Source organism: Gobius niger (assembly GCF_951799975.1).
Source record: "Gobius niger genome assembly, chromosome: 4".
Classification (NCBI taxonomy): domain Eukaryota; kingdom Metazoa; phylum Chordata; class Actinopteri; order Gobiiformes; family Gobiidae; genus Gobius; species Gobius niger.
Window position 1 is genome coordinate 17,607,707 of NC_136855.1, and position 24,691 is coordinate 17,632,397.

The following is a 24,691-nucleotide window of genomic DNA, read 5'->3' on the forward strand; positions in this document are numbered from 1 at the left end:
GTCTGAGCAAATATCGAGACAGGGCCTGCTTTTCTGCTGCTAAGTGGACAGAGTTATATTAAGATAGTACCATGCTATAAGGAAATGATATGTTGTGTGGCCTCCCTGATGGGAAAAGCCAAACGAGACATGGCCAACTGATGGATAATCACTGTTGAAAAAGTCCAAGGGACGCAGGCTTTTTAACCAGAGCCACAACAAGCCCATTGACAAGCGCCGATTTGCAGAAGGTTGCACCATATTGTGTCATGCTTTTGTTGCTGTGGTTGGTTAAATTCAGAGCTTGTTTGAAATCGCACACAAATGACGCCAGCTTCTGCTTTCAGTTTGGTCAATTAACCCCTTTCACTGAATTACCACACAGCTTCCACGAGAATGAATCTGAGGAAAAGGTGTTTTCTGGAATAGCCGTGTATTTTTGGTACAGATGTGACGGAAGCTGACTATAATATGACATAAACTATATATTTTGGCTACAGGTCAGATTGCTTTAGACTCAGCTGCGTTCTGCCATAAGTGCAGCCGCCTTAACCTAGACTAGATGACAGACTACTGCACAGTACAAGCAACCGTTTCACTAAGCAACTTTTACTTCACTTACTGCAGTCATATTTGACCAGTAGCATCCATACTTTTACTCCAACAACGACATCAAGTGCTGACTATCACCGGGAGAGCGGGACAGTGAAGCATGCAGTGAAACGGATTCTGCTTCAACATGGGTTTGAGTCTCTGCTCTGACATGTGCTGAATGTCCCGAAAATAAGCTACCGTACTCAAAGTAAACATAATAATTAGTGTAATTTTGCGGGTTCGAAAATCTGTCATCATACCTGTGCGGCAACGGGACAGTGACAAACCTTCCTTCGTGTGACTCAGGAGCATGAATTTTACTCAGTTCTACTTTTTAGTTAGGAGCCTTTATAGAAAAGTAATGAAGCAGAGAGTATTATAATTATCTTTCAAATGTACTGTAGTTGAGCTAAAGTAGTGAGTTCTCAGCAAAAAAGACTATTCAAGTAACGTTCAGACCCACAAAAACGTGCAGCACTTAAGTCAATTTACGTTGTTACTGACCACATCTGCCCAGTCCCATTGAAATAGGATGCAATTGGATATGTTGGCCTAAGATGTTGCCAGTGAGGGTTTTTGATGATGACTCTTGGAGTTCTGCCCTCAGTGCTTCAACAACACAATCTGCGTGGAGAGAAACCTAAACAGGCCCACAAACAAGCCGCAAGTACTGTATGTCAAACTCAATGCCCAAAACCCTCGCAGAAACTTTGAAATGCCTAACTTTTTGCAGGGTATATTCCAAAAAAACTTGAACATATGTTGGTAGAAAACAGGGAAAGTATGTCAGGGCAGCAGTGGGACAGTGGACCAGAGCCCAGAGAGTGTCCCGTGCCAGTGAGGAAGTCCCCACAGGATTCATTAGTCTACCTGGCCAAAGGGCTGCGCCATCTGCAGCACTTGACCACTGCTGCCAGCATTTATGAGGAAATGTACCTCAGCCAAACCTACTTCACAGAGGCACAAAAGCCAGCCCATAATGCAACCTGTGATGTGGAAAATGTACATTCATTTTCAGAAGAGTTGTACAGTGAGGGGAAAGAAATTCAAATTGTGACTTTTTTTTCTTCAGAAAAGCTTTGCAACAATACACACTAATTAGATATGCGATCAGCACGCAGCCGTTCATGGTTAGTCTAGTGGTTAAGACGACATGAAAAAACACTTCAGTTCCCAGGTCATCAAATTACCCGTGCCCTTCAGATTGGCACAACAATCCTGCATGTTTAACTTCCTCATGCCACAGTCTGGGACCAGCACAAGAACCTACACACTGCTTCAGCTACTCATTCAATGGACTGCCCATATTTAGTTTTTTATGCAGGATTATTCTTTTGTGTTGTGACAATGATGTATGGCTGGCATTTGGAGTTGGGATTTCCTTTGTACATCTGGTCTGGATTCGTTATTTTGAATGGATTAAACTCAAATGCCAACAATTTAGACCTGAAAAGCTGCGCCATGCGGATGGCATTTTATATCAAATTGAATTATATTGATATTGCGGTTTTGCATTTAAAGTCAGACCAGAGCATATCGTTCTTTGGTGGTAGATCAACAGGAGAAAGTAACTCATACTTTTAAGTTTTCTTCATTTTAACTTCACAGCGGACGTTTTTATTGCAGCACATTCATGTTTATTGCCAAGACCATGTTGATTTACAGTCTTTAATACTAGGTTAGAACTACCATTAAATAAAGTAAAAACGACAGGTGGGTGAGTAAAAAATGTAATACTTCTCGCACACTGCCAACCTTGCGAAAATAGTCTATTAGGATTAGGTTAACGTTTCGGTCCTGAGACCTTCGTCAGGCAAAAAAAATCTCTGTCTTGTCTCCAGTTCAGCTTTACCCAAATCTAAAAGCTGCTTGACTGGAGCGCAACAGTGTAATGCCTGTAAAGCTAAGATCTACAAAAGTGATCGTAACTTTTTTGTCATTTTGTTGTATTTTTGTTGCTTTTCTGGCATGTTTTTGTCCCTTTTTTTGTCACATTTGTGTTGCGTTTCCCCCTCGTTTTCATTCGCAATTTTGATGTTTTTTTTGTTTTTTTTTGTTTGTTTTTTTAAAGCTTTTAGACTTGGGTAATGCCAGACTGGAGAAAATGTGCTTGGGCGAATGGGTTAAGGGGTTAATGAGTGAAACAAGTATTCATTTGATTACCAGTGCTTTTTCTGGCATAAAACATATCTTCAAAAAACAAAGAAACATGCGTCTTGACTGTGAGAGGGCTCCTCTCTTCTCGTCTCCCTCGAGTTGTTGAACAAGGGGTTTAAATTCATTAGGTCCTCTTTCAAATATTTCATTTTTTATTTGACCTTTATTTTAATAAGGAAGTCCCGCTGAGATGTAAGTGTAGAAATAGCTTTGTCTCTGACCGAGCATTCGTGACACGTTTGTGGTATCTCTGCCGTAGTTGTTTATGTATCTGCATATTTTACTTTTATAACCTGGAATGGAGTGTGGCTTTAAGTACCGTCCTATTTCCATTCCAGTAAAGCACAGTGTTACTGAACTTCACAATCCAAAACTATTGATGCAGTTGATGTCTTCTGTGCTCACTTCAGCTAAAAGTGCCACCACTCTTTACAAAGCTGCACTGAAAGGCTGACACCTCTATCTGAGCCATCTATTGACCCAAGTCCAGCCACATCTGGACAACGACTGGCCTTTCTTTCTTCTGCTGTGGCACATTTAAACAGGCCTTTCTTCTGCTGTCATGACCCAGATTACACCCATCAGCACAACACAAAGATTAGGGGCTGCTGAGTGACACGGCCAAAATGAAAGTTGTAAACTTGTGTTACATGAGGACATTGCGGGGGCGGAGGTGAAGCAGGTTTTTGGGGGGCTGAAATCATGAAAGTTGGTATAAATGTTAAGGGTTGATTTCCAAGAAATGTTTTTCGATTTTGCACTTCCCTGTAAAATCACAGAGGAAAAAGCTGTGGACTGTGGATCACCGTTCTTGGATGCCACACGCTTTGCAAAATGTACAACTGGTGGTTTTCACACATTTCACACCTCATAAAATGTGTCTTTTTAACTCTCACTAAAATAAGGTCTCATGCAGGACTATAAAAAATATGTTGAATTTAGTTATTTAAGGATACAGAGATCAAGTATTACATTATGACCACTGTACCACCAACCGCTAGATCAGACATAATGCTTGTTGACGTGGCGGCCATCTTGTGACTGGCCGGCGAGGCTAACCCCTATAGCGACCAATACAAAACCAGGTAGAGATAGATTCATTGTTTTTCTTATTTATTTATTGGTTCATTTGGTCGGGAAAGTGCATGTTAATGAACATGCATGGGTCTCTGATTGGTTTATCACCTCTAAGTCGAGGTATCTCAGTCAGGATGTCCTTTCTCTGAAATGTCTCATTTTTAAGTTGTGCTGTTTAGCCGTATTAGCCTTGTTTTCTACATTTATTCCCAGGGTTCCGGTGCCATTGGTCCGACGTCTCATTATTCCGAAGATTTAACATTGAGCAGAGGTGCCATTAGTCCGACATCTCTAACCCAGTTGTGTTAAAATGAAGTATTTTCCTCTCCCTACATGTTCCAGCCATGTCCTAATGTGTAGAATGAGCCCAGACCTGTTCACCACAACTGCCTCTAAAATCCTGCACTGTCACTCAAAAAGTTGAGGTGGCAGTAGTGAGTATAAAAATGAGCAACTTGCATCTAGTCCCTTTTAGGTCAGTGGAATCTTGCCTGACCCTAATTTTATTTTTCAACACCTACTCAATGGGACATTTTCGGAATAATGAGATGAGTCTAATGGGTTGTCAGACTAATGGCCGCCCCCCAGGGTTCAGTGTTAGCTTCCGGTGGTTAGCATTCAATGTATCACAGTTCAATTAACATTGGTCACGTATTGTTAAAAAGCACAGACATACTGTTTTAAAGTAGGAAACAAATGTTACATTTGATATAACTAGGAAGGATTTGAAGTGTTTGACAGAGGATAATCCATGAACAAGTGTAGGTAAAGTCTATGCATCCTATAAAACTGAAATAACATTTGAAAAGCTGCAAAAACGTTTAGTTTTTTTTCTTGCCTGATATGACATTAGATCAGTCACAATTATCAAAGAGTCATGAAACATCTCAAAATAGATCAAAACAGTATCAAGAAAATACATGGTGTTTCCCATTTCATGACATTAGACTGGGTAAGATGCAAGACCAGAATTGCCATTCGTTCCAACGTATTACCATATCCATGTGTTTTATTAAAGATCTTTGCTGGGATCCAATCACCTCAATTCTATCTTACATAATTGCTTCATCAATGCACCTGTTAGTGAGTATATTCTACAGAAAGTTGCTATTTTATCTGCAGAGTTGATTTATCCAGGAAAAAACAAAAACATTTTAAATGCATAATTTTTCTTCAAATGATGTTATTAACAATACACATGCTCAATTATCACAGATTTGCCACTTTAGATCCCCACATTAACATAAACGATTGTCAGTGAAAACATTCCTATGCTGAATAATGAATTTAAACAGTCAATAATTAATGTTTTTTTACGAGCCGGCCTGCGCCCGCCTCAGAAGGTGTGATTACGTGTTGACACAAACTCACAAACTGGAAGTGAACCCAATTACTGTGTTAAATCACATCTGTCTCCGCGCTCCAGTCGGAAAAATACATCAAGCTCGATTGATCTCACCGCTGCGTCGCCATCTGGATCTCCTCTCCATCACCCAAATCACCCACTTTCAACTGCACCCACCGGGACCCCGAGACCCGAATTAAATATGTCCAAACAAGATGACACAGATAATTCCCACCGTCTCTCCCACCATATGTTATCCCCTTTCAAAACACGCGAAGAAATGGACAACTTTCCTCTGTATGTAACTTTGTGATTGACAGTAATGGATAGATAAATACAAGGTTGTCGGAAAGACCTTGCTACAAGTAGCTGTCGTTTACAAGCGTCTAATGTCAAATCCGCCTCTGATTTTTTCCTAAAAAGATGACTTTTATGGTCTCTTTTTATCTTTAAATCATCGGAAGATAAAGATGGAGATGTATGATCTTTGAAGTGGATATCTTCAAAGATGTGCTCTGGTCTGTTCCCAGATCAGTAATTCTCGACATTTTCACAGCAAGAACCACCTGAGATTTTTTTTTTTTTTTTTTTTTTTTTACAAGTGAAACCTTTAATGGACAAAGCTGAGCCCTCAGACTTCCTGAAGACAGCAGAAGAACCATTTATACAAGTTTTACCTGTACCACGATTTGGGAACCTCTCACACAGGCTGTTTCCCCACATTCCATTCTCCCGATCTTTGGCTAATTCACAGCAGAGATGTTATCTAATCTGCGGCCTTTTTAATATGCACAATGACAGACCTGCACAGAACAACCAGTCAGAATGAATCAGCTTCTATTACTGGGGTGAAAACACATTTTCAGGAAGAGAGAGAGAGAGAGAGAAAAAAAAGAAGTATTCAAAAAAAGAAAACAGCGAACCTACTGCATCAACAAAACAGCTGGCATGCACACTGAGTGGGAGGTGTCAAATAGCAAAGGCCCAAATGTTTGTTGTAGAGTAAATAACCGGAGGCAAGGTCAGGGAGAGAAACTTTGAAGGAAAGTCAACTGTCAGCCCCGTGTCAAGCCTCACATCACAGACAAGAGGAGAAAAAAAAGTACAGTTACCAAATCAGTATACACGTCATCAATAACTCGAGTGCTATTTTAGGTCTAAAGCAATGCCTCAAGCAGCATATATTTTCAATTAATTATAGTCACCTTGAATTTGATTGCCTCATGACCTGCTGCACTCCATCAGATCTGCAGGTTCAAGCTTTTTATAAACCACTACTGCTTCATTCTTTCTCTTCACTCTTACAATTTATTTAGTGATCGCATTTCCACATTAGAGGAAACACAGCAGCAGGCTTCTTTCCATAAGAATGGTATAGTGCAGGACAGGCATGCTTAGTAGTGCTTCCAGAGCCTAAACTGAGACACCGTGTGCCCAAGAAAGTGCCATAAAGTGCACCTTAACCATACAAGAAGCAAACATTAATTTGTCTTATTTAGCCAAGCAGTCATATTCCATGATCTTACAAGTTAATGTTGGATTAGAATGTAGAAAAACAAAGCTAGCTTGTTTCCAACAGTTGTTTCTGGATGGGCTCCCGTTTCAGGAATTTAAAAAATATTACATTTATTGTTTGGAAAAAAATCTGAAATGACATTGCATCATGAGTTATTAACTACATATGCAGGAAGCATTTTCCATATCAGCTGCAGCTTAACCTTAGCCCTGCACGACAAAAGCCGCCTGTCACTCACACTGTCACTAAATCAGTCTCCGTCACTTAATAACCAGCCATGTTTAATCTCTTGCAGGAACTGCTTGAAGCTACTCTTAAAATAGAGCATATTTTACTTAAAGCACAGGCATACGGAGAGGTCAAAGCTCCATATTGCTTCCTCCAGACTTGCGGTCCATGAGTCAGTTCTAAACACAGCAGCTGGTGGTCAGGGGAGCCTCAGGAAGAGCCCCGGGGTGGAAGCTGACCTGCCCACTCATTTAGCAAAGCTTACCCAGGGAACAGGACTCAGCAGGGGTTTACTGCACACAGAGGAGCTGGCAACCTTTCAGATGTGAGTGTCCGCCAGGGGCTAAGGAACCAGCCCAGGATCATCAAAATCACATAAGTTTCAATCCAGCATCTCGTTCAATGGTAAGTAAATGTTAGTAAATGTAAGTATTCAAAGTAAAAACTACAAGTCATTTTAAATAAGAGGTATGAAAAATAACATGCGCTATTCACTATCCATCTGATTCTACAGCACCGCATGAATTTATTGAGGAGCTCTCTTGACAATGTATTCATCTCAATGAGCTTCTCCTAAATGTCTCCTCCTCTGTTCCGACTGTTGCTGATTTACTGAAAGCGGAAACACAGAGGCCGGAGATATTCTTGTCAAGCCCCATTGACATTGGTAGACGCCGACAGGACATCAGCCTGTGCTCTGGTGTCATTAAGGTTATATGAGCTTGTCACATTTGTCAGAACAGCAGTGGTCCCACGAGACACATCGTCCCCCTGTAAGTCAATGGGGTGAGTCCACAGAGCCTGCATAGCTTTTCCTGCCACAGTCCATCAGCTGCAGAGGAGAATGAGAGGGGGGTTTGAATGAGCCATTGTTTTAGCCTTAGCAAATTACTTTAGATTCACTTCACTTACAACACTAAAATGAAACAGATAGACTAACTAAGTACGTATATAGTATAACACGTGTTCATCATCATCAACTTCAGAACTGTAAAGTTTCTCCCATAACTACATGTTCTATCACACCACAGCTGCACATATTAAAATGTATAAATGCATCCATCCATCCATCCATCCATCCATCCATCCATCCATCCATTTTCTTCCACTTGTCCGTTTCCGGGCCGTAGGGGCCAGCTGCCCAAATCACATTGCACCAGCCCCTATGGCTCCTCCTGCAGGTGGTGGGTCCGCTGAAGGACGGCCTCACGATTAACCGGGCCTGTTGATCTCTCATAAGGAGCTTCTGAACCGCTCTTTGTATGACCCGTCACCTAGGACTTGTTGGCCATGGGAATAAAAACAATAAAGAGAATTAATTAATTTCAAATCAGATCAAGTGAACCGTTTGTTTGACGTCAAAGCCGAGGTTATTTCCCAGTGACTTGTGTCCCACAAGATCCAACAGTTCGATTGATTGAATTTGCCATCAATTTACCTGGATGTTTTTTTTTCTCTAGCTATTGTTTGATTAAATCCGAATCTGTCTGAGATGACTTCGTGATCATGGGTATTTCAAACACCTGTGCACTGTTGGATCGTAATTGTAAATTGATTTTAATGTATCTAAACATTTAAAGCAACACTAAGTAACTTGTTTACCTTAATAAATCCTTTCCGTAGTCCCTCAGGGGGTAATACAAGTGTTAATGGGATGATTGTGGGGTCTTTCATCTACCCCTGGTGTCTCTGGCCAGCCTTTATTCAAAATGGCACACCGAAACATCTAAATCATTGAAATAAAATGTATGTGTGCATTTTTATTTGAACATCTAATATCCACCTTGCCACAATGTTACATGTGTAGCTTTGACACTACATGTCAAAAAAGAAGGGAAAAAAGACAAGCATATGGCCAAGCTCAAACACATCACCAAAGTGTCAGAATGTCCCCAGGACATTTAGCAGAGCGGGAGTCTGTTATTTTATGTCATAATTAACCTCATGCATGACGACTCAAGAGTGCCCCTTTACTTTTTAGTTTTTAGATTAACATAAAAATAATAGTGATCTCCAATTAGTCTGTGCTCCTCAAAGCACAAACGAGATCACACTAAACTAGGTCATGAACCCTTGTAATCAGAATTAATGTCCTAATTTTTAACGGAACAACATGCTTCCTTTGCACGGTTTATTGGTTATCACTGACAGAGCAGCTTTTCATAGCCATTTTGTAAAGGACGCTATTGTGTTTTTTTGTCTACGGCTTACAGAGAACTACAATTTCCAACAAAATAAGAAGTCCCATTTTGTTAATGCCAATAGAACCACAATTAGAAGACATTTATTTTTGCAGTAGACAAACATTGTACAAAAATATGCACATTTGAACCGACTTGGCACCAAATACGCCCACATATACAGTAGTAACGGAACTTGCACTGAGATCATTTTAACACAAAGATGAAGTGTTAGGACAAATCTATAATTAGAAGAACAATAGACCGATGCTGTACATAAACTTGAGAATTGTGTTTTATTTGATATTCCTAATGCATTCTGTATCGGCAATGTAATAAATATCTAGAGCTTTTACAATGTCCTTGCCTCTCATTAATGCTCCTATAATCTCTCTAAAAAAAGACCCTCGTTCACTGTCTGCTATCAGTTCAACACCAGGGCCCTTTAATAGTTGGGAAATGTATTTTATTTCACTTTTATTTATGGTTACTTAACCTTTTATCTCTCTAACTGCTTAGGAGTTATTTGCAGAATAAACGATTAAAGAATAAAATGTAAAGCTGCACGACCTGAATTCCTCAGTGAAAGGGGGAGAGCGTTGAGTAAAATCTCTAAGCTGTTGCCTAAATGCATTTCTAGCTTCCACAGACGAGTTAATTAGAGCGAGACAGAAAGGCGCGAACAAGGCGGATCGGCAAGCTAGCACTGGTGCGGATTTAGCCTCTGACTTCCTGGTTCACACTGAAGGCAAAACGCGCTATATTTTGACACTCAACAACAGCGCACGTTGTTTTTTCTTCCACAAATGTCGCGTTTACAATGTAGATCTATGGTGCCCAATGAAGTTACCTCCACTACAAGGCAATCATTTGACTACCACAGTTTTAGAACTAAGTAATCTTTTTCGTAGTCCCTCTGGGGGTAATACAAGTGATGATGGGATGAGTGGGGGGTCTTTTATCTCCCCCTGGTGTCTCTGGCCAGAAAACCACACTTGCAACTTTCCCTGCTCCGGGTCGGAGCCACCAATACATACTAATAGAATCATGAAGAAGAAAAAGCCAACTGTGGGCTAGCGCCACTTTAGCAGTGTTTACAGCCAAGTTCAAGTGAATTTTTTTTTCTCTATCATTGTGTCATTGGGTTGTGGCACAATGTACAATATCCCTCTCTCTCCCTTTGTCTTTCCTGTTGAAGTAGTATTTACTCTCATGGCCAATTAATGAGCAAAAAAAAAACGCAACATGCTACAACACCTGCAGCGGCACTTAAGGCCTCTAGGGGCATGAGTTACTTAGTTCTGCTTTAATGCATAGTGTTGGTGACTCCACGGCGTCCTAAACAACGAAACCTGGCATAGATCTCTACTTCCTGCTTCCCAGTGTCGGCTTTTAAGTCCAAATGAGGTGTTGTTAGCACTCAGCATTAAAATTCACCCACTTCAATAATTCAGAATCCAAAGTATGGCTATTTTTAGTGTCACACATGATCACCCATCTACAGCAGAATTTTGTTCTTGCATGTCAGAGCATTGGCACTATTGATTTTTAAAGTTCAAAAGCTCCCCATGGTTAACACTTACACGGAAACAGACTGAGACACCGCAGCGGCAGAAACACTATTACAACAACCTGTCAAAGTGTAAACCAGGACTTTTTTTATGATTTGAGCAATGCTTACATCTTTCAATTGGTTGGTTTGCTTTTTGCCAGCATGCTATATGCTTTTTATAGGGTTATTTCCATTTACTACCGTTTTCCTGTGATTTTTCCATCATTTGTTTTCCATGAGCTGGATTAAAACGTTCAACAACTACAATGTTCCTATTTTGACATACATATCTAACTTTATCAAACAAATCACGCAAGTTGCATAAAATCAAGTGGCAGAAAACACTTATAAATAAACAACATCACTGTCAAATCCATTGCTTTTTTGTCCCACTGCGTTGGTTGACAGGTAGCATGACGACTTTGGCATGTTGTGTTTACCTGCGTTTAATGCTTGTTTACGTCCGTGTCCCCGGAGCCTATATTTTTTTTGAGTGAATTACCTCATCCGTGAGTGCGAGTGTCAGGAAAAACAAAAATAAAGAATCCCCCTGTGTCACTTGCATTTGCATCCTTGACACTTCGGCTTCGGTGCGCCTCTGGTGGGTTTTCCCCCGCGGTACGGCACGGCTCTCATCTCGCTCCCAGACCTCATCATTGGTGTCAAGAACCAGGACTGCTATTCGGGGCCCAGCCTCCGGAGGGCAACAAACCTCTTGGGGGCAGAGGCGAGCGTGGCAATAAACAGGAGAGTTAGCTTTGGTGTGTAGCGTAAGAGTTCTCAGATGGCCGGAGGGCGGAAATAGAACTAGTGATTAGTGCTGTGTGGAAAACATTGTCTCTAATAAAGTATAGCTTTAGGTCAGTCCACGGGGTCCGGCCTCAACAAACACATTAAGTGGAAGGCGTTTAATTGCTTATATATTGCCCTCAGTGTTTCTCCCCGTCAACAATTACTTCATCCTACACCAACTTTGACTATTCCCCCTTGACTTTGCTAAATTGTGCTAAAAGGTGTAAGTTTCTTTTTTCCAATTCATTACTTTAATTTAAAAGCAAACATAACGTACAACTTTTAAATAGTGCTGCGATCGCGATCACTAAAGCCTTCACACATTTTTTTCAAACTGAGCCAAAAAATGCACTATAGATGCACCGATCCAGCTTTTTTGCTACCAATACCGATACTGGGGTTTGAGTATAAAAAGGGGAACTAAATTGTAAGGCGAGCACTTCGGCCTCCGCACAGTAAAGTGAAGATATCACTGCGCGAATGTCGAGGTACTGCTGGTATTATTATGCCTTACAATAAGATAATAATAATAATAATAATGCATTGGTTTTATATAGCACATTTCTGGACACTCAAAGACGCTTTACATTGCACTATTCATTCACTCCATCCTCGGTGGTGGTAAGCCACTATTGTAGCCACAGCTGCCCTGGGATAGACTGACGGAAGCGAGGCAAGCAGTCTGCGCCATCGGCCCCTCCGACCACTTACTCACTCAGGCACTACATTCGCTAGGCTTCCTGGTGTTCTCAAACGGTCTCCCATCCAAGTCCTGCCAGGCCCTTCCCTGCTTAGCTTCCAAGGTCTGACGGGATTGGGCACAGCAAAGGTGGTATGGCCACGATAAAATAAGATAAGATAAGATAACGTAACCATATTTAAATAGGGAAAATGTGGAAGAGCTTGGTAGCTTCTATCTTCACCTCGTTTGGAGCTATAGAGGAGAGGAGGAGAGGCTAAATGCTAACGCTGTTTGTGCTGTGTTTAAGTGACTGAGGGCACGTGTTAAGACCAGACAGGTACAAATGAACTCGTCTAAGCTAATGTAAGAACATATCTCAGTATGTAAAAACGGTGGCCTATTCCTTAAGGCGTTGAGAACTAGTACAGGTTCAGTATTGGATATTTGCAGCCGCTACCCGATATCGTATATTTTCCAGTATCGTCTCCGATATCCAATATCAGATCGGTGCATCCCTAAAAGTTATACTTTTAGGGATTAATGTTAGTTTAATGTAACGTATCATGTTGAAATGGTTTAGTGAAATATCACAATAACATCATTATCGCGATATTGCACAGCGGTATCGCATACCGCAAGTTACTTCAATATCGTGCAGCCCTACTTTTAAATGTCACAAATAAAATATGTTATAGTATAGTGTTAGAAAATTGTTCTGAAAATTGTTCGAGGAGTTTTCAAGGAAGAACCCTTGTCAGTGCTGCACCTATAGCAGCAAATCCTTTCTCCTCCCGTATGTAAGAGGAGCTTGTAATAATTCCTGTACTGCATCAGAAACTGCAAACTCCGATCCGTAATCCCTCAAGTTTCGGGGCGGATTACTTCCTCTATCTGACTCTCATATCCCCCCCGTGCCTCACACCTCACAAAGTTCCTCTCATGTTGCCATTTTACCACATGGTTAGTCAAGGATGCTGCTCTTTACACTTGGACTACTTCTGTTTATTTTTCCATATGCCGCTTTCTTCCCCGCCACCATACTTCTTACTAATCCTGCAAATCTCTGCCCGCTTTAAGTTTTTTATTTTTTCCTTTTTTTTTTGCTGTTATTTTCTAGTTTGTCTGAAGGCCCAGGAGAGTGGAGATCCTTAATCCCCTCTCTATTACCGATTTAGGCCAGCGGTTGATTGAAAAGTGGGAAAAGTGCTGCAGCAGTAGCCGAACCCTCGCCGCGGGCTTTTTACCCTGTTCACAGAAACAGCGTACACACAGACAGAGCAGAGGAGCTTGGCTATATGCATTTCAGGCCTGAATGAGTCAGGAGAGCTGACACACTCCTTCTGAGCTAATCCAGGGCGAGGCTGGTCACTGGCTGCAGTCTGGGAAAGTGACCAGAGACATACGTTCTGTCATATATCCATACTGTGGAACATTCCAGGCTATATGTTGCCACATCAAGGGCATTTAAACTGTCACAAAACGATCATGAATAAACAAACAGGCCACAGCAATACCAAAAACTGGCCCCATGATAATAATAAATAGTTGTATTCTATATTAAGGAGACGATATTGCACAATCCTCTCTGTATTCTCATTTCTCATATAATATTCTATTTATTGATGTTTGCCAAAAAGTCAGACAGAAAATCCCCCATCGCCATTTCTTAATAAAGACTCTGAGAGCAGCGGGAGTGAGTTCATACCGCGGCTCACCCATCTCTCCACACAGAGGCTAATCTCCTCACATCTCATTAACCGCTCTCTCTGAAGACGTACACAACGCACTGGCAAAAGACGCATTTCCAATTTGGCACAAGCAGGTCTATCCTAATGGGCCATGTAAATAAAAAAAGAGAGTGAAGCAACGCCTTACTGGGTTTATATATGGATATCCGTAATGCTCTGGCCTTTAGTAGTATTCCCACACCTTTACTGCAGGTCTCGTGTCATTCCATTACTAAGTGATTAGGCATCTGCTACAAAGCGCATCTCAAATTACTCGTTTCAGGATTATTTTGCCCAGCTGTCTCACCAGTACTGCTGTATAGGGGCAGTAAATAGTATGTTGATTGCTTTTGCTACATCACAGCAGGCAGAGATGTGATACAGAAGGTTAAGTATAGCCGAGTATCGCCTCAGTGCCGCGCAATATCAGGTTATTTTAATGTCTGAAAAGGAATGATGAGGCAGACAGTACGGCAGAGCAGCCTAGTGCTAAATAGCTTCAAATATGATATGCTGGCTTCCATGGCAATGCACTCAAAGGTGAAATAGTTATTATGTTTGAACGAGCACAACCTTGATGTAGGTAGAAATTGTAAAGTACATGTTAAGAAATAAGTGCCTTTACAATATATTGCTAAATTCGCAACAAGAAGTATTGTTGAATTGCCTTTAAGATGGCGTCATTTATTCTGAATCTGATGAACTTTCGGTGTGATCGAATTTATCATTTCACCTTGCAGTAGACCACTCTGAAGTTGATAATAGCGCATTGTGTCTTAGGCATACTGTATGTACATTGGTTGGTTAAAAGACACCTCTGCCTCGTTTGTGTCCACGAAATGAGGAACAAATCGAAGCACCAATGGTGGCCATATATATGTACGTATGTTCCAGTGAAAGAAATATGACTTTCAAAACATCTCTAATACAGTAATACAAAGCAGTGGCTGTTGTAGCAAGAGAGAGTCACAAGAGATATACTGTTACAGCTCATAAATGCTCAGTTAAGAGGGATCACGTAATATTGTTTTAAGTAGCTCACTGTAAAGCCCAGAGGTAATTGTTATTCTTGTACAAGGGAATTTAAGATGCTGGTAGTGTGTTCATAAGAAGTGTAAGTGAGTTCATTTCAAAGCTGAAAGAGAGTGCATGTTCCCCTGAGAGTCCTAGTTGGTGTTAAAATAGTGAAGACCAGAGGTGGGGTAAAGTATCCAAGTATAACAAGCTTGTTATTTGATATAAAATACAGCGAGAGAGGTACCAATATTCCTGTAATCCAGTACTGGTACAGTATTTTAACTGCTACTACCACTGCTACTTACTTCAATACTTCAGGTACAGAGCGTAACATGTAATGCAAAAACATGGAACTGTGAAGATTGTGTGCATTGTGCGTTTCCTACACAAGCATACAGAGAGGGAACTGCTTTCCACAAAGGATATGACAAATCAATAGGCAAATCACTGCGATGTAGGAGGCAAGCCCTTTGCTTCATACTGACCAGGGTTTGGTGGATTTGGCACAAAACGCTTCTACTCTACTATTCACAAAAAAGGGCAACAACAAGCCCTGGGAGACACAAACCCTTGAAATAAAATTTCATTCACAACACTTTTCCGGAAGGTTTTAGCCAGCTGCTGCTGCTGCTGCTGCTGCTGCTGCTGCTGCTGGACTAGCCCCATTATTCTTTTGGCCAGGAACTGAAATACTGTTGTAGTGAGGCTCCATTGTCTAATGTGTGAACTCCTCTCACCAGAGGCAGATACACTCGCACTCCTGTCTGACTGCAGTGCAATGTACCGTGCAATAACACTCTGACAAGTACAGCCCAGAACCACCGCTCAAGCCCGATGTACTTTAATGAAGTTGTCCGCACAAGCTTTTTGGTTTGAGACACATTTTTTTACATTCACCACCACAGAGTTTTTGTGCCACCGCGGTATCCACTCTCCAGCCCACCTGCTCTTCTAAAGCACCCGGAGCTGGCTGTCTTCCAAGGAAGCTCTTAGTCCAAAGCCGCTACAATATTCTTCTGCTGGCCTCTGCCTCCCACAACTCATGTACACTACTAAACACTCGCAGGGAGAAAGCAGAACTCCGCTTCCAGTCACAAATCTAATGGATAATATGGTTAACCTCTGTCCCAGGCACATAATATTATCAATTACTTACTCAAACAGACACAGTTCACTTTTACAAACTACTTTTAATTTTACTATTACTATTACTACAACAGGCTACTAATAGCACTATTATACAAACTTACAACATTCCTGAATTCACTAATGTGTTTTTTTGTACATGTTTTGTGATTAAAAACAAGTATTGTGTAAAACTTAATGTATATTATTCAAATCCTTATTTTTTAATTCATTTGTTTTTCCCTCAGTTATTCTAATGCTGCAAGCCTTCAATTTCCTCACTGTGAGACAAATAAAGGTTTTCTATCATAAAATGGACATATCATGCATAAATGTGGCTTGTAAACCTGCAGCACTGGTATTTCATGTTTTTATAATTAAAATGAATATGTATTTATGTAAAAGACACTTGAGAAGTAAAGATAATTTAGGTATCTCGTATGTTACTTGGAGCGCATGATCAAAAACAAAGACGATACGTGCAGAATGGCTCAGACGAACTAGGCTGGTGATTGTTTAAGGACTGTGGCCAATAATGGAAACACCACATGATTATTGAATTGAAATGAATTTTGCATGATGTCATCTTTAACCACTTTAAAACCAACAGAATGTCAGCGTACATGTTTATACTGAATCTATTTGTTGACTTTACAAACGAGTATAAACCAGATTTTCCATGATTATTCACCAGGCCCTCTCGGCCGGTGTAGCTAACCGGTAACAGGAGTGACCAGGAGAGGAACTTGTGCTGTAACTCAGTATTGATCTGGGCCCAGTGCACAGATAGTTTAACAGGTGCTCTATGATGTGGATCACTTTCATCACACCAGACCCAGGAGAGAAACTCACCACGATCATGTTTCACATGATTAAACTGCAAGACGGATATTGAAAAGATGGACCAACTCCCAACACGGAGATAAGCAGCTTGTAGATTTAAGCTAGTAGTAAGGTAACTAGAGGTAACTAGGGTTAAGGCCAACTGCAAATACTGTATTTCAAGTACTACTAAAGTCTTTACTTTTATAATGGATATTTTTTATTAATTCTGCTACTGCTTAGGGATGTCACGATTCTAAATGTTCGAATATTGAGATTTTGCGATTATTCACGATTCGCGAAATTAAGGAAAAAAATCTTGAGCGTTTCAAAACCTTTACTGTCCTGTCTTCAAAAAATCAACAAGACTCTTTTTTTTACCGTACATTTTCATGTTTATTTAAGGGTTGTTTTAATCAAAAACGAAGATTCAGCCTATGTTATTTTTATATTTATGCTTTGTCATTATATAAACAAAGTAAAATGATATAATAAAAAGTAAAATTATAAATAGGCAGTATAGCTATACCTAAAGGAAGCAAATTTCTGTGGATGTTTTCGAAAGATCTATTTCTTTCCATGCACTCACACAGTTCATGTCCCTATTGCAGCTGCATATGATTCTTTTGGGACTCTTCCTTTGGCAGTTATGAAAATAGATAAGATCGGCACATTTGACTATTGAACCTGCCGTTGACTTCATGTGTTTTGGAGCGGATTCAACAATAATGACGAGTGCCCACAAATAGCTCATGGGACGATTTACCTTGGGCTCTAAAATTCTTACAATGAACCTACCGTGAGCTTTTATAACCACGGTAATTGTAAAATCGGTTAGTCTTGACATCCCTATTACTGATACAACAAATACTACTATTAAAGGTACAATAAGTTCTGAACGGTCTTCCTGAAAATATGAGACAGCCTCTGTTTACCTGTGTATTTGACAACTACTCTTCACTTTCAATTTAATAGCAATAGTTCATGTTTTAATGATTTCATTTGTCATAATTTTCCCATTACTTTTGACACATCCTTCATCAGTTAAGAACTTTGTATATGTATGTATATGTGCTACACAAATAAACTCTCATTATTACCGCTACAGTTGCATCAACTACTGAAAACATTTGCGAAGGCTATCCACAGATACACTTGATTATCTAAAATATTAATATTCCCTCCTAACAATTATCAAAATTGAAAATAAATATCCAAATATAATCTACATATACTTCACATTGTGATGTGACCTTGTATACGGCTAACATCCTTATGAATACATGCTTGTTTGTGTTCTCCTCTTGAATAAAGATGCAGCTCTCAGTGCCAGTGTTTAAACAATTAGCTTATGCAAACGGCAGCTTTAAGTCCTCCAGCCCTCTGCACTGGCTCTAACCTGTGCAGCAGCTGTGGCATGACGCTGCATCCAGGCGAGGGATGAGCACACACACCGCGCTTCCACATGTTTAAATTAGCATGCATAATAACTGGATGTAATCGGGAGCTTTCTCCCTCCTCTCCAGAGGCCCCCATCACCTCTGCTGCCGTTCAAAAGGTTATTATGAGACGACAAAAACAAATGTGAGTCCAAAACAGCCACATTTAGAACTCTCACTGTTTCAGCAGAAATATCGAAAACAAGAATAACAGTTAATCACAATATAAAATAAAATGGTCACAATTAGAGAATGGCTGCAATTGTTCAGCAAATTCCTTTTTCAAATAACTCACCAGGGTCTTATTATGTATAAAACCTGCATAGTAAAACATGTTTTACTACACGTGGGATTCTTGTATTAGTTTAGTAGTTCATATTTCTTTATTATCTCTAATGTTAATGTTAATCCTCTTGGACGTGTTAGAAACTCAATCTTGTTACAAAATATGAAGCTCAACTTACATCCCTATCATTAAATAAAAAATATTAAAGTATTCAAGTACTGTATAACTGATGAGGTTTAGTAACATGACTAAAAAGAGAAAGTTGGATCCAAACTCTGGCATGTCCGGTATCGCTTTAGATTAAGGCGTGCTCATTAAGTATTAATCATTTTAGGGCTAGGTTAAGGGTTAAGGTTAGGGTTAGGTTCAGGTATGGCTATGAATAAGCGTATTACTCATGGCCTATTAGCATGTTAACAGATAAAAGTAAAATAAGCAGTGTGTTAATACTTTACAAGCATGTTATTAATGCTTATTAAAACCGTATTAATAGTTAATGAGCACACCTTAATATAAAGAGTTACCAAACATGGTAAATATTAAGAAAAGAAAAAGAAATGCAAACTTGGCTGCACTTTTGATATAGTGTTCCCATAAGCAAGACAGCATGTTTAGAAGTACAACTCGCAAAGAATATTCAAGTAAATTGTCCGTAAAATATTTGTACAAAGTGTAAACCGCTTGGATCTCCTTAGCGCTGTATTAGACGTTGAATCACACTCAGCCTGTCTTTTCTCATGAGAAAAAATGAATCAAAGTTCCATGAAACTTCCCATAACTGCGCAAATATGCTTTCAAGTAAACCCAACACACACGCTTGTTTAAACTGAGCAACAATTTGGCCATTTAAACGTAATCAATCACGGAGAATAAAGAGATTACTGTGGTCCAAACGCAGAAAACATTTACAAAGCGACAAACAAACGTGCACCCGCCGAGGACACTTCCCTTGGAGGAGAGCTGCGACGTTTCATGGAGAACAATGTTTTTGTAAATTGTGAAATGAGCCGTGTCTGTGATGAATTACAGAGATATGGAGCAAGACCGAAGCCTCATGAGAAAAATTAAATAAGTCTGAAGCATTGCTCAATATGACGTCTTTCACCACAGAAAATAGGACCGTGTCTCTCTCTCTCATGCTACTTCAGGGTTTATTTTACTTTACAGAACACGGTGAAAATGTGATCTTTTTTATGTCATAACAATATGTCTAACCCTATATAAAATGACGGTGTGATATATTAGGAAACATAGTTAATATAGTGATAATAAGTGGATATATCGCTGAAATTATTTCTTGTTTTCCTTGTAATTTCCATTCTATTCCCATGTCTGGACTTACTTTTTCTTGTTAGAAGACTACACTTACCCCTGCTACAGTCTACCCCACAGAAAAACCACAACAGCTACTGCAATCACCCCAACTTTATGAGCAAAACGCTGTGTTTTCTATAGTCTACAAGTTCCAGTGATTTTTCCACATATTGCAAGATGTCACTGGGATGTTTGTTGAATTATTCGAATTGCTGCACACGTCGATACTCAGTGGTGAGTCACAAGCAGAGACTCTTCAGATGACTAAAGTCTTCTGATTCGATTTATAAACCTTGTTATCCACGAATGGAATATTAAATTACGTCTCACCCTCAGTGCAAAATTTCAAAAATATCCCATGCATTACGCTGCTCTAATCTAACTACAGCTCTCTGTAATACCATTCTCTATCCCAAACTATATTCATACCATCACGCAAATACTATTCAAACTCAGACTTTGTTATGAGCAAATAAAGGTGCCTCTGTGATGATCAGGGTCTCACAGTATCTAAGCTTTGACCGTGGACGTGATTGCCAGCGCATAGAAGTGCAGTGCAGCGCTTCACATGCATGACTTATAAGAGGAGAGAGGGGGGAAAAACACACACGAGGATGGACATTTGAGTTCTTAGGGCCCCCTACTGGTGCAGGCTGGTCACCATTCACATAAACGGCGAAGTCAGTCAGGGATGGTCTTGTTGATCATGAGCAACAGGTGAGAGGTTTTATTAGATGTATGCGGTAGTTGGGAAATGCACTTTTATTCTAAGGAGACACTGCAGGGTCAGTTGAGCTCCAGTGAAGTGGAGATCCGATTTAAGATAGGTATAAGGGAAGGGGGCATGAAAGCATGAAAACTGTAATGCTTATAACGTATATTTTATAGGAATGAAACTGTGTAGAAATAGTTGAAATTAAAAAAACGGAGAGTTGCTACTTTTTTTTCTTTCTTTTTTTTTAGCTCTGACTTATCATTTCATGAGCTCAAAGGTTTTCATTCTCTCTCAAGTGTGTAACTCAAAACGTGATTTAGATGCTTTTTTTTTTTTGTTATTCGTGAACTTTTCATGTTTAAAACTCATCGTAGCCCAAGAGTGGTGTGATCACTCCTCTCTAAGTTACAATAAGTTCCCATGTGTTGCTTCAGTTGCATGCTCCAACCATATAGCGTTCTCGTAAATTTATTTTTATTTTTTGGCGAAACGCAGCACGACTTCTTGCACGTTTGACCAAAAAAAAAGACAAAAAAACAAACAAACAGAATAGCCTATGGCACGTGTGTGGAGAAGGGGCTGCCCGGTCAGGGTTCCGTGCGCACTGCGTGGACGTCCCCGCGGCTCTCACCTGATATTTCCTGATGAGGTACATTGACGAGGCTGAATCCTTTCGCGCTATAAGCTTGCCTAACGTCGCTACAGCTCCGCGCTTTGCCTTCACCAGCAGCGTAGTATGACAGGGACAGCACCGACAGAGTACATAAGGCAAGCTGCAGTCTCCTCATCGCATACATGAGTCAAAAATCCTTGGGTATTACTAAGCTCTCGCCACGGGGGAAAACGAGCTCCGTTGGATGTAGGAAATTAAAACAAGAAGAACAACAACAACAAAAAAAGAAATCCAAGATGCTGATAAAGATGTTTTCCAGTGACGGCAAAATCACTCTTCACTTTGGATAGCCAGACGTCCTCATCGCTCCAACCAGCTCGTATGTTCCCAGTGAGAAAGCGGATGGAGAGTCCTAGTTATTCCAGTGATGTCTGAGCGCAGATAACTTCTCCTCCGACAGCCCCGCGTTTTTTTGTGGCGGCGCGAAAGGGGAGCGGGATGCAACGAGCAGAGCGCACCAGCGGCAGCGGCAGCAGCAGCAGCAGCGGCAGCACGAGGGCAGGGCAAAACATGGACTGGACTTGAGTCAAGACTTGCAGCAGCAGCAGCAGCAGCAGCAGGAGGAGCAGCGCGCGCACTCCGGAGGTCCTCTGCCTCGTGCGCCCATGCTACATGTGCACGAGAGCAGCGGAGAGGAGACGAGACACATATAAGATACTGGAAACATGGGGCCAAAATGATGTGCGAGAGTTAAGGGAAAAATCAAAGCTGAACCAAGAGCCGAGGTTGCCTAAGATAAGATTGTAACATGATGAAGCATATCATATAAAAGCACTATTGGACATTCAATAGCCTATGTTATCTAGATGCTGTCATAACTGAAACAATGGGAAATCTAGACATAAACACCAAGTCACACCTTTTACAGTTATAAGAAGTAAACTGAGATTTTCATAACTGTAAACTTACAACAAATCTCATATAGTGGGATAGTGTTCACTTTGTCATTTAAGAAAAAACAACAACAATTTGCAGTAGCTGAACATGTGTGTTTTGTCTGGGTAAGACAGAGGACATGGGAAATGTTCACAGTCACCAAAATATATCATAAGCAGAGCTCTATCAAGTTGTTTTAAAGTTCAGCAAGTACCATGTTCATGGAGGCCTAGGGCAGTGGTTCTCAATTGGTGTTGCCAGGGAAGTTTGGGCCAACATATTAAAACATGCTGAAATAGAAAATATAACTTATAATAATGAAAAAACAAAACAGTTTGTAGTTTACCAACAGTAAATTTTGACAATGGCCCTTTGCCTGGATTTAAGAGTCACCAACCAGTGGGCAACTCTGGCCTTGGCTAGAACAATACATGTATACATGTATTTTTATTACAAGGTGAGGAGAAAGAAAGAAAGAAAGAAAGAAAGAAAGAAAGAAAGAAAGAAAGAAAGAAGAAAGAAAGAAAGAAAGAAAGAAAGAAAGAAAGAAAGAAAGAAAGAAAGAAAGAAAGAAAGAAAGAAAGAAAGAAAGAGAAAAAAAATGAAGGAGCATTACTCAAACCAAAAGCCGTGGTTAAACAGCACTGTGAGGACTTTTGGGAAAGGGAAACTGCCTTCTGGTCAGGTGACTAGTTGGCATACAGGGTCAGGGCAAATCTCTAAGCAACAGGGGGCACTACCACCTCCCTGTACTGGACAGTAGTCCTGCAGCAACACCAAGTGAAGGCAGTATTAAAGAAGTTCAGTGGACGGAAGGCAACTGGCCCTGATGGAGTAGCTGGGTCCTTAAGGCGTGTACAGAGGAACTTGCTGGAGTGATGACAGTCACAGAACTGTTCAATGTCTCACTTCAACAAGCAGTGGTTCCAACGGGCTTTAAATACCATCATACTTGTGCCCCCAAAAACATCAGCCCTCACACTAATTGTGGTGAAGTGCTTTGAGAGACTTGTGCTGTTATGTTTAAAAACACCATCCTGGACACCCACCAGTTTGCTTTATCGAAGAAGCAGATCTACAGAAGATGGGGTCTCAATAGCACTTTATTTTGCTCTAACCCACCTTGAGCAGTCAAACAGTTACGTCACGATGTTATTTGTAGATTTCAGTTCTGCATTTAACACTGTGTCCCTCATAAACTTGTCCCAGGTCCAGTCTTTAGAGCTCAGCTCATCCCTGTGTGCTTGGATATTGGATTTCCTGACAGGCCAACCTGAGCAAGTCAGGGTGGGCAAAGACATCTCCTCCACCCTTGTCCTCAGCTCCGGAATCCCCCAGGGGCGTGTCCTGAGTCCTGCGCTGTACAACCTTTTCAATAATAACATTTGCAGACGACACCACTCTGATTGGCCTAATCTCCATCAATGATGAATCTCACTACAGGCTAGAGGTGGAGCATCTCACTCGGTGGTGTAAGGACAATGACCTGGTCCTTAACCCCACTAAGACCAAGGGGATGATTGTCGACCTTAGGCAGACAAAGACCATCTCACACCAGCCCCTGCACATATGGAGAGGCGATGGAAACAGGGGACAGCTTAACGTTTCTCGGAGTCACATGGTCTAACCTGCTGACATGGACCAGCAACACCCCGTCACTGTAGTGAAGAAGGTACAACAGAGAATGCACTTCTTGAGGAGGCTCAAACAGGCTAAACTGCATCAAAAGTTGTTGGAGAACTTCTACAAATGTATGATTGATGCCATTCTTACAAACTGTGACTATGTGGTTTGCCAGCTGCACAGTGGCTAAGAGGCGAGACCCGCAGCGTCTGGTGGATGTGGCAAGTTGCAAAGTGGAACTGGCGCTTGTGCATAATGGTAAATAAAGCATTCTATTCTAAATAAATATCAACATCAGTGAACATGTCTGGCAGATAAATCAGATATGGAATTGTTGATGAATAGCTTTTATATTTTCTACACACAAGAGACATTTCTATGAGCATGTGCCACGGACTGAAACATAATAAATGTTGTCCTAAGAGTCTATAGTGTGCGTCTGTCAGCCTTCCTCAATCTCCTGTTTCGTTGATTATGTTTGACAAGTCCCGAGGATGTACAAGACGAACGACTCCATCCTAATGTGTTTACAATGGGATAAGGCCAGTTTGGAGCACGGAGATCTGATTGGAATCGTGTCTCAAACAAAATGTTTGAAAAATTATGCTACAAGAACGAGCACAGACAGAGGATATTACTTTCCAGTGTCAAATCTGGACCTTATCTCTGTTCTGCTGTAAGACACACTCTCATTAACTGAAAATTGTGTTCATTTCTTTCTTTCGACAGCAAGCTCTTTTATTAGATTAAGTTTTGGTCTTCGCTAGATTAAGTGCAAAATGAAATATTTGGTAATTTTGCTAAAGCTTTAGTTTGGATTGATGTGACCAAAATGAATCTCCTTTTTGTTGTAATTTAACTTCACTGAATTAACTGTTGCAATCTTCTACAGAGGATCACGACAGAGTACAGTTTGTGCCTATTATTTGGTGACAATGAATAAAAGTGATCAAAAGTAGTGCCCAAGTCTCT

General features: G+C 40.6%; 1 protein-coding gene across 2 annotated transcripts in view; it reads right to left on the minus strand.

Moving 5' to 3' along the window:
- Window positions 1-22,056, minus strand: part of gpc6a (glypican 6a) — a 150,782-nt gene extending 128,726 nt beyond the window's left edge. The window contains exon 1 of one of the 2 annotated variants that reach the window (XM_079555328.1): window positions 21,179-22,056. In XM_079555328.1, coding sequence (XP_079411454.1) covers window positions 21,179-21,344 — 166 coding nt within the window. In that variant the 5' untranslated portion in view covers window positions 21,345-22,056. The remainder of the gene's footprint in view (window positions 1-21,178) is intronic. The other variant, XM_079555327.1, reaches the window with a different exon arrangement.
- Window positions 22,057-24,691: the final 2,635 nt, after the last annotated feature.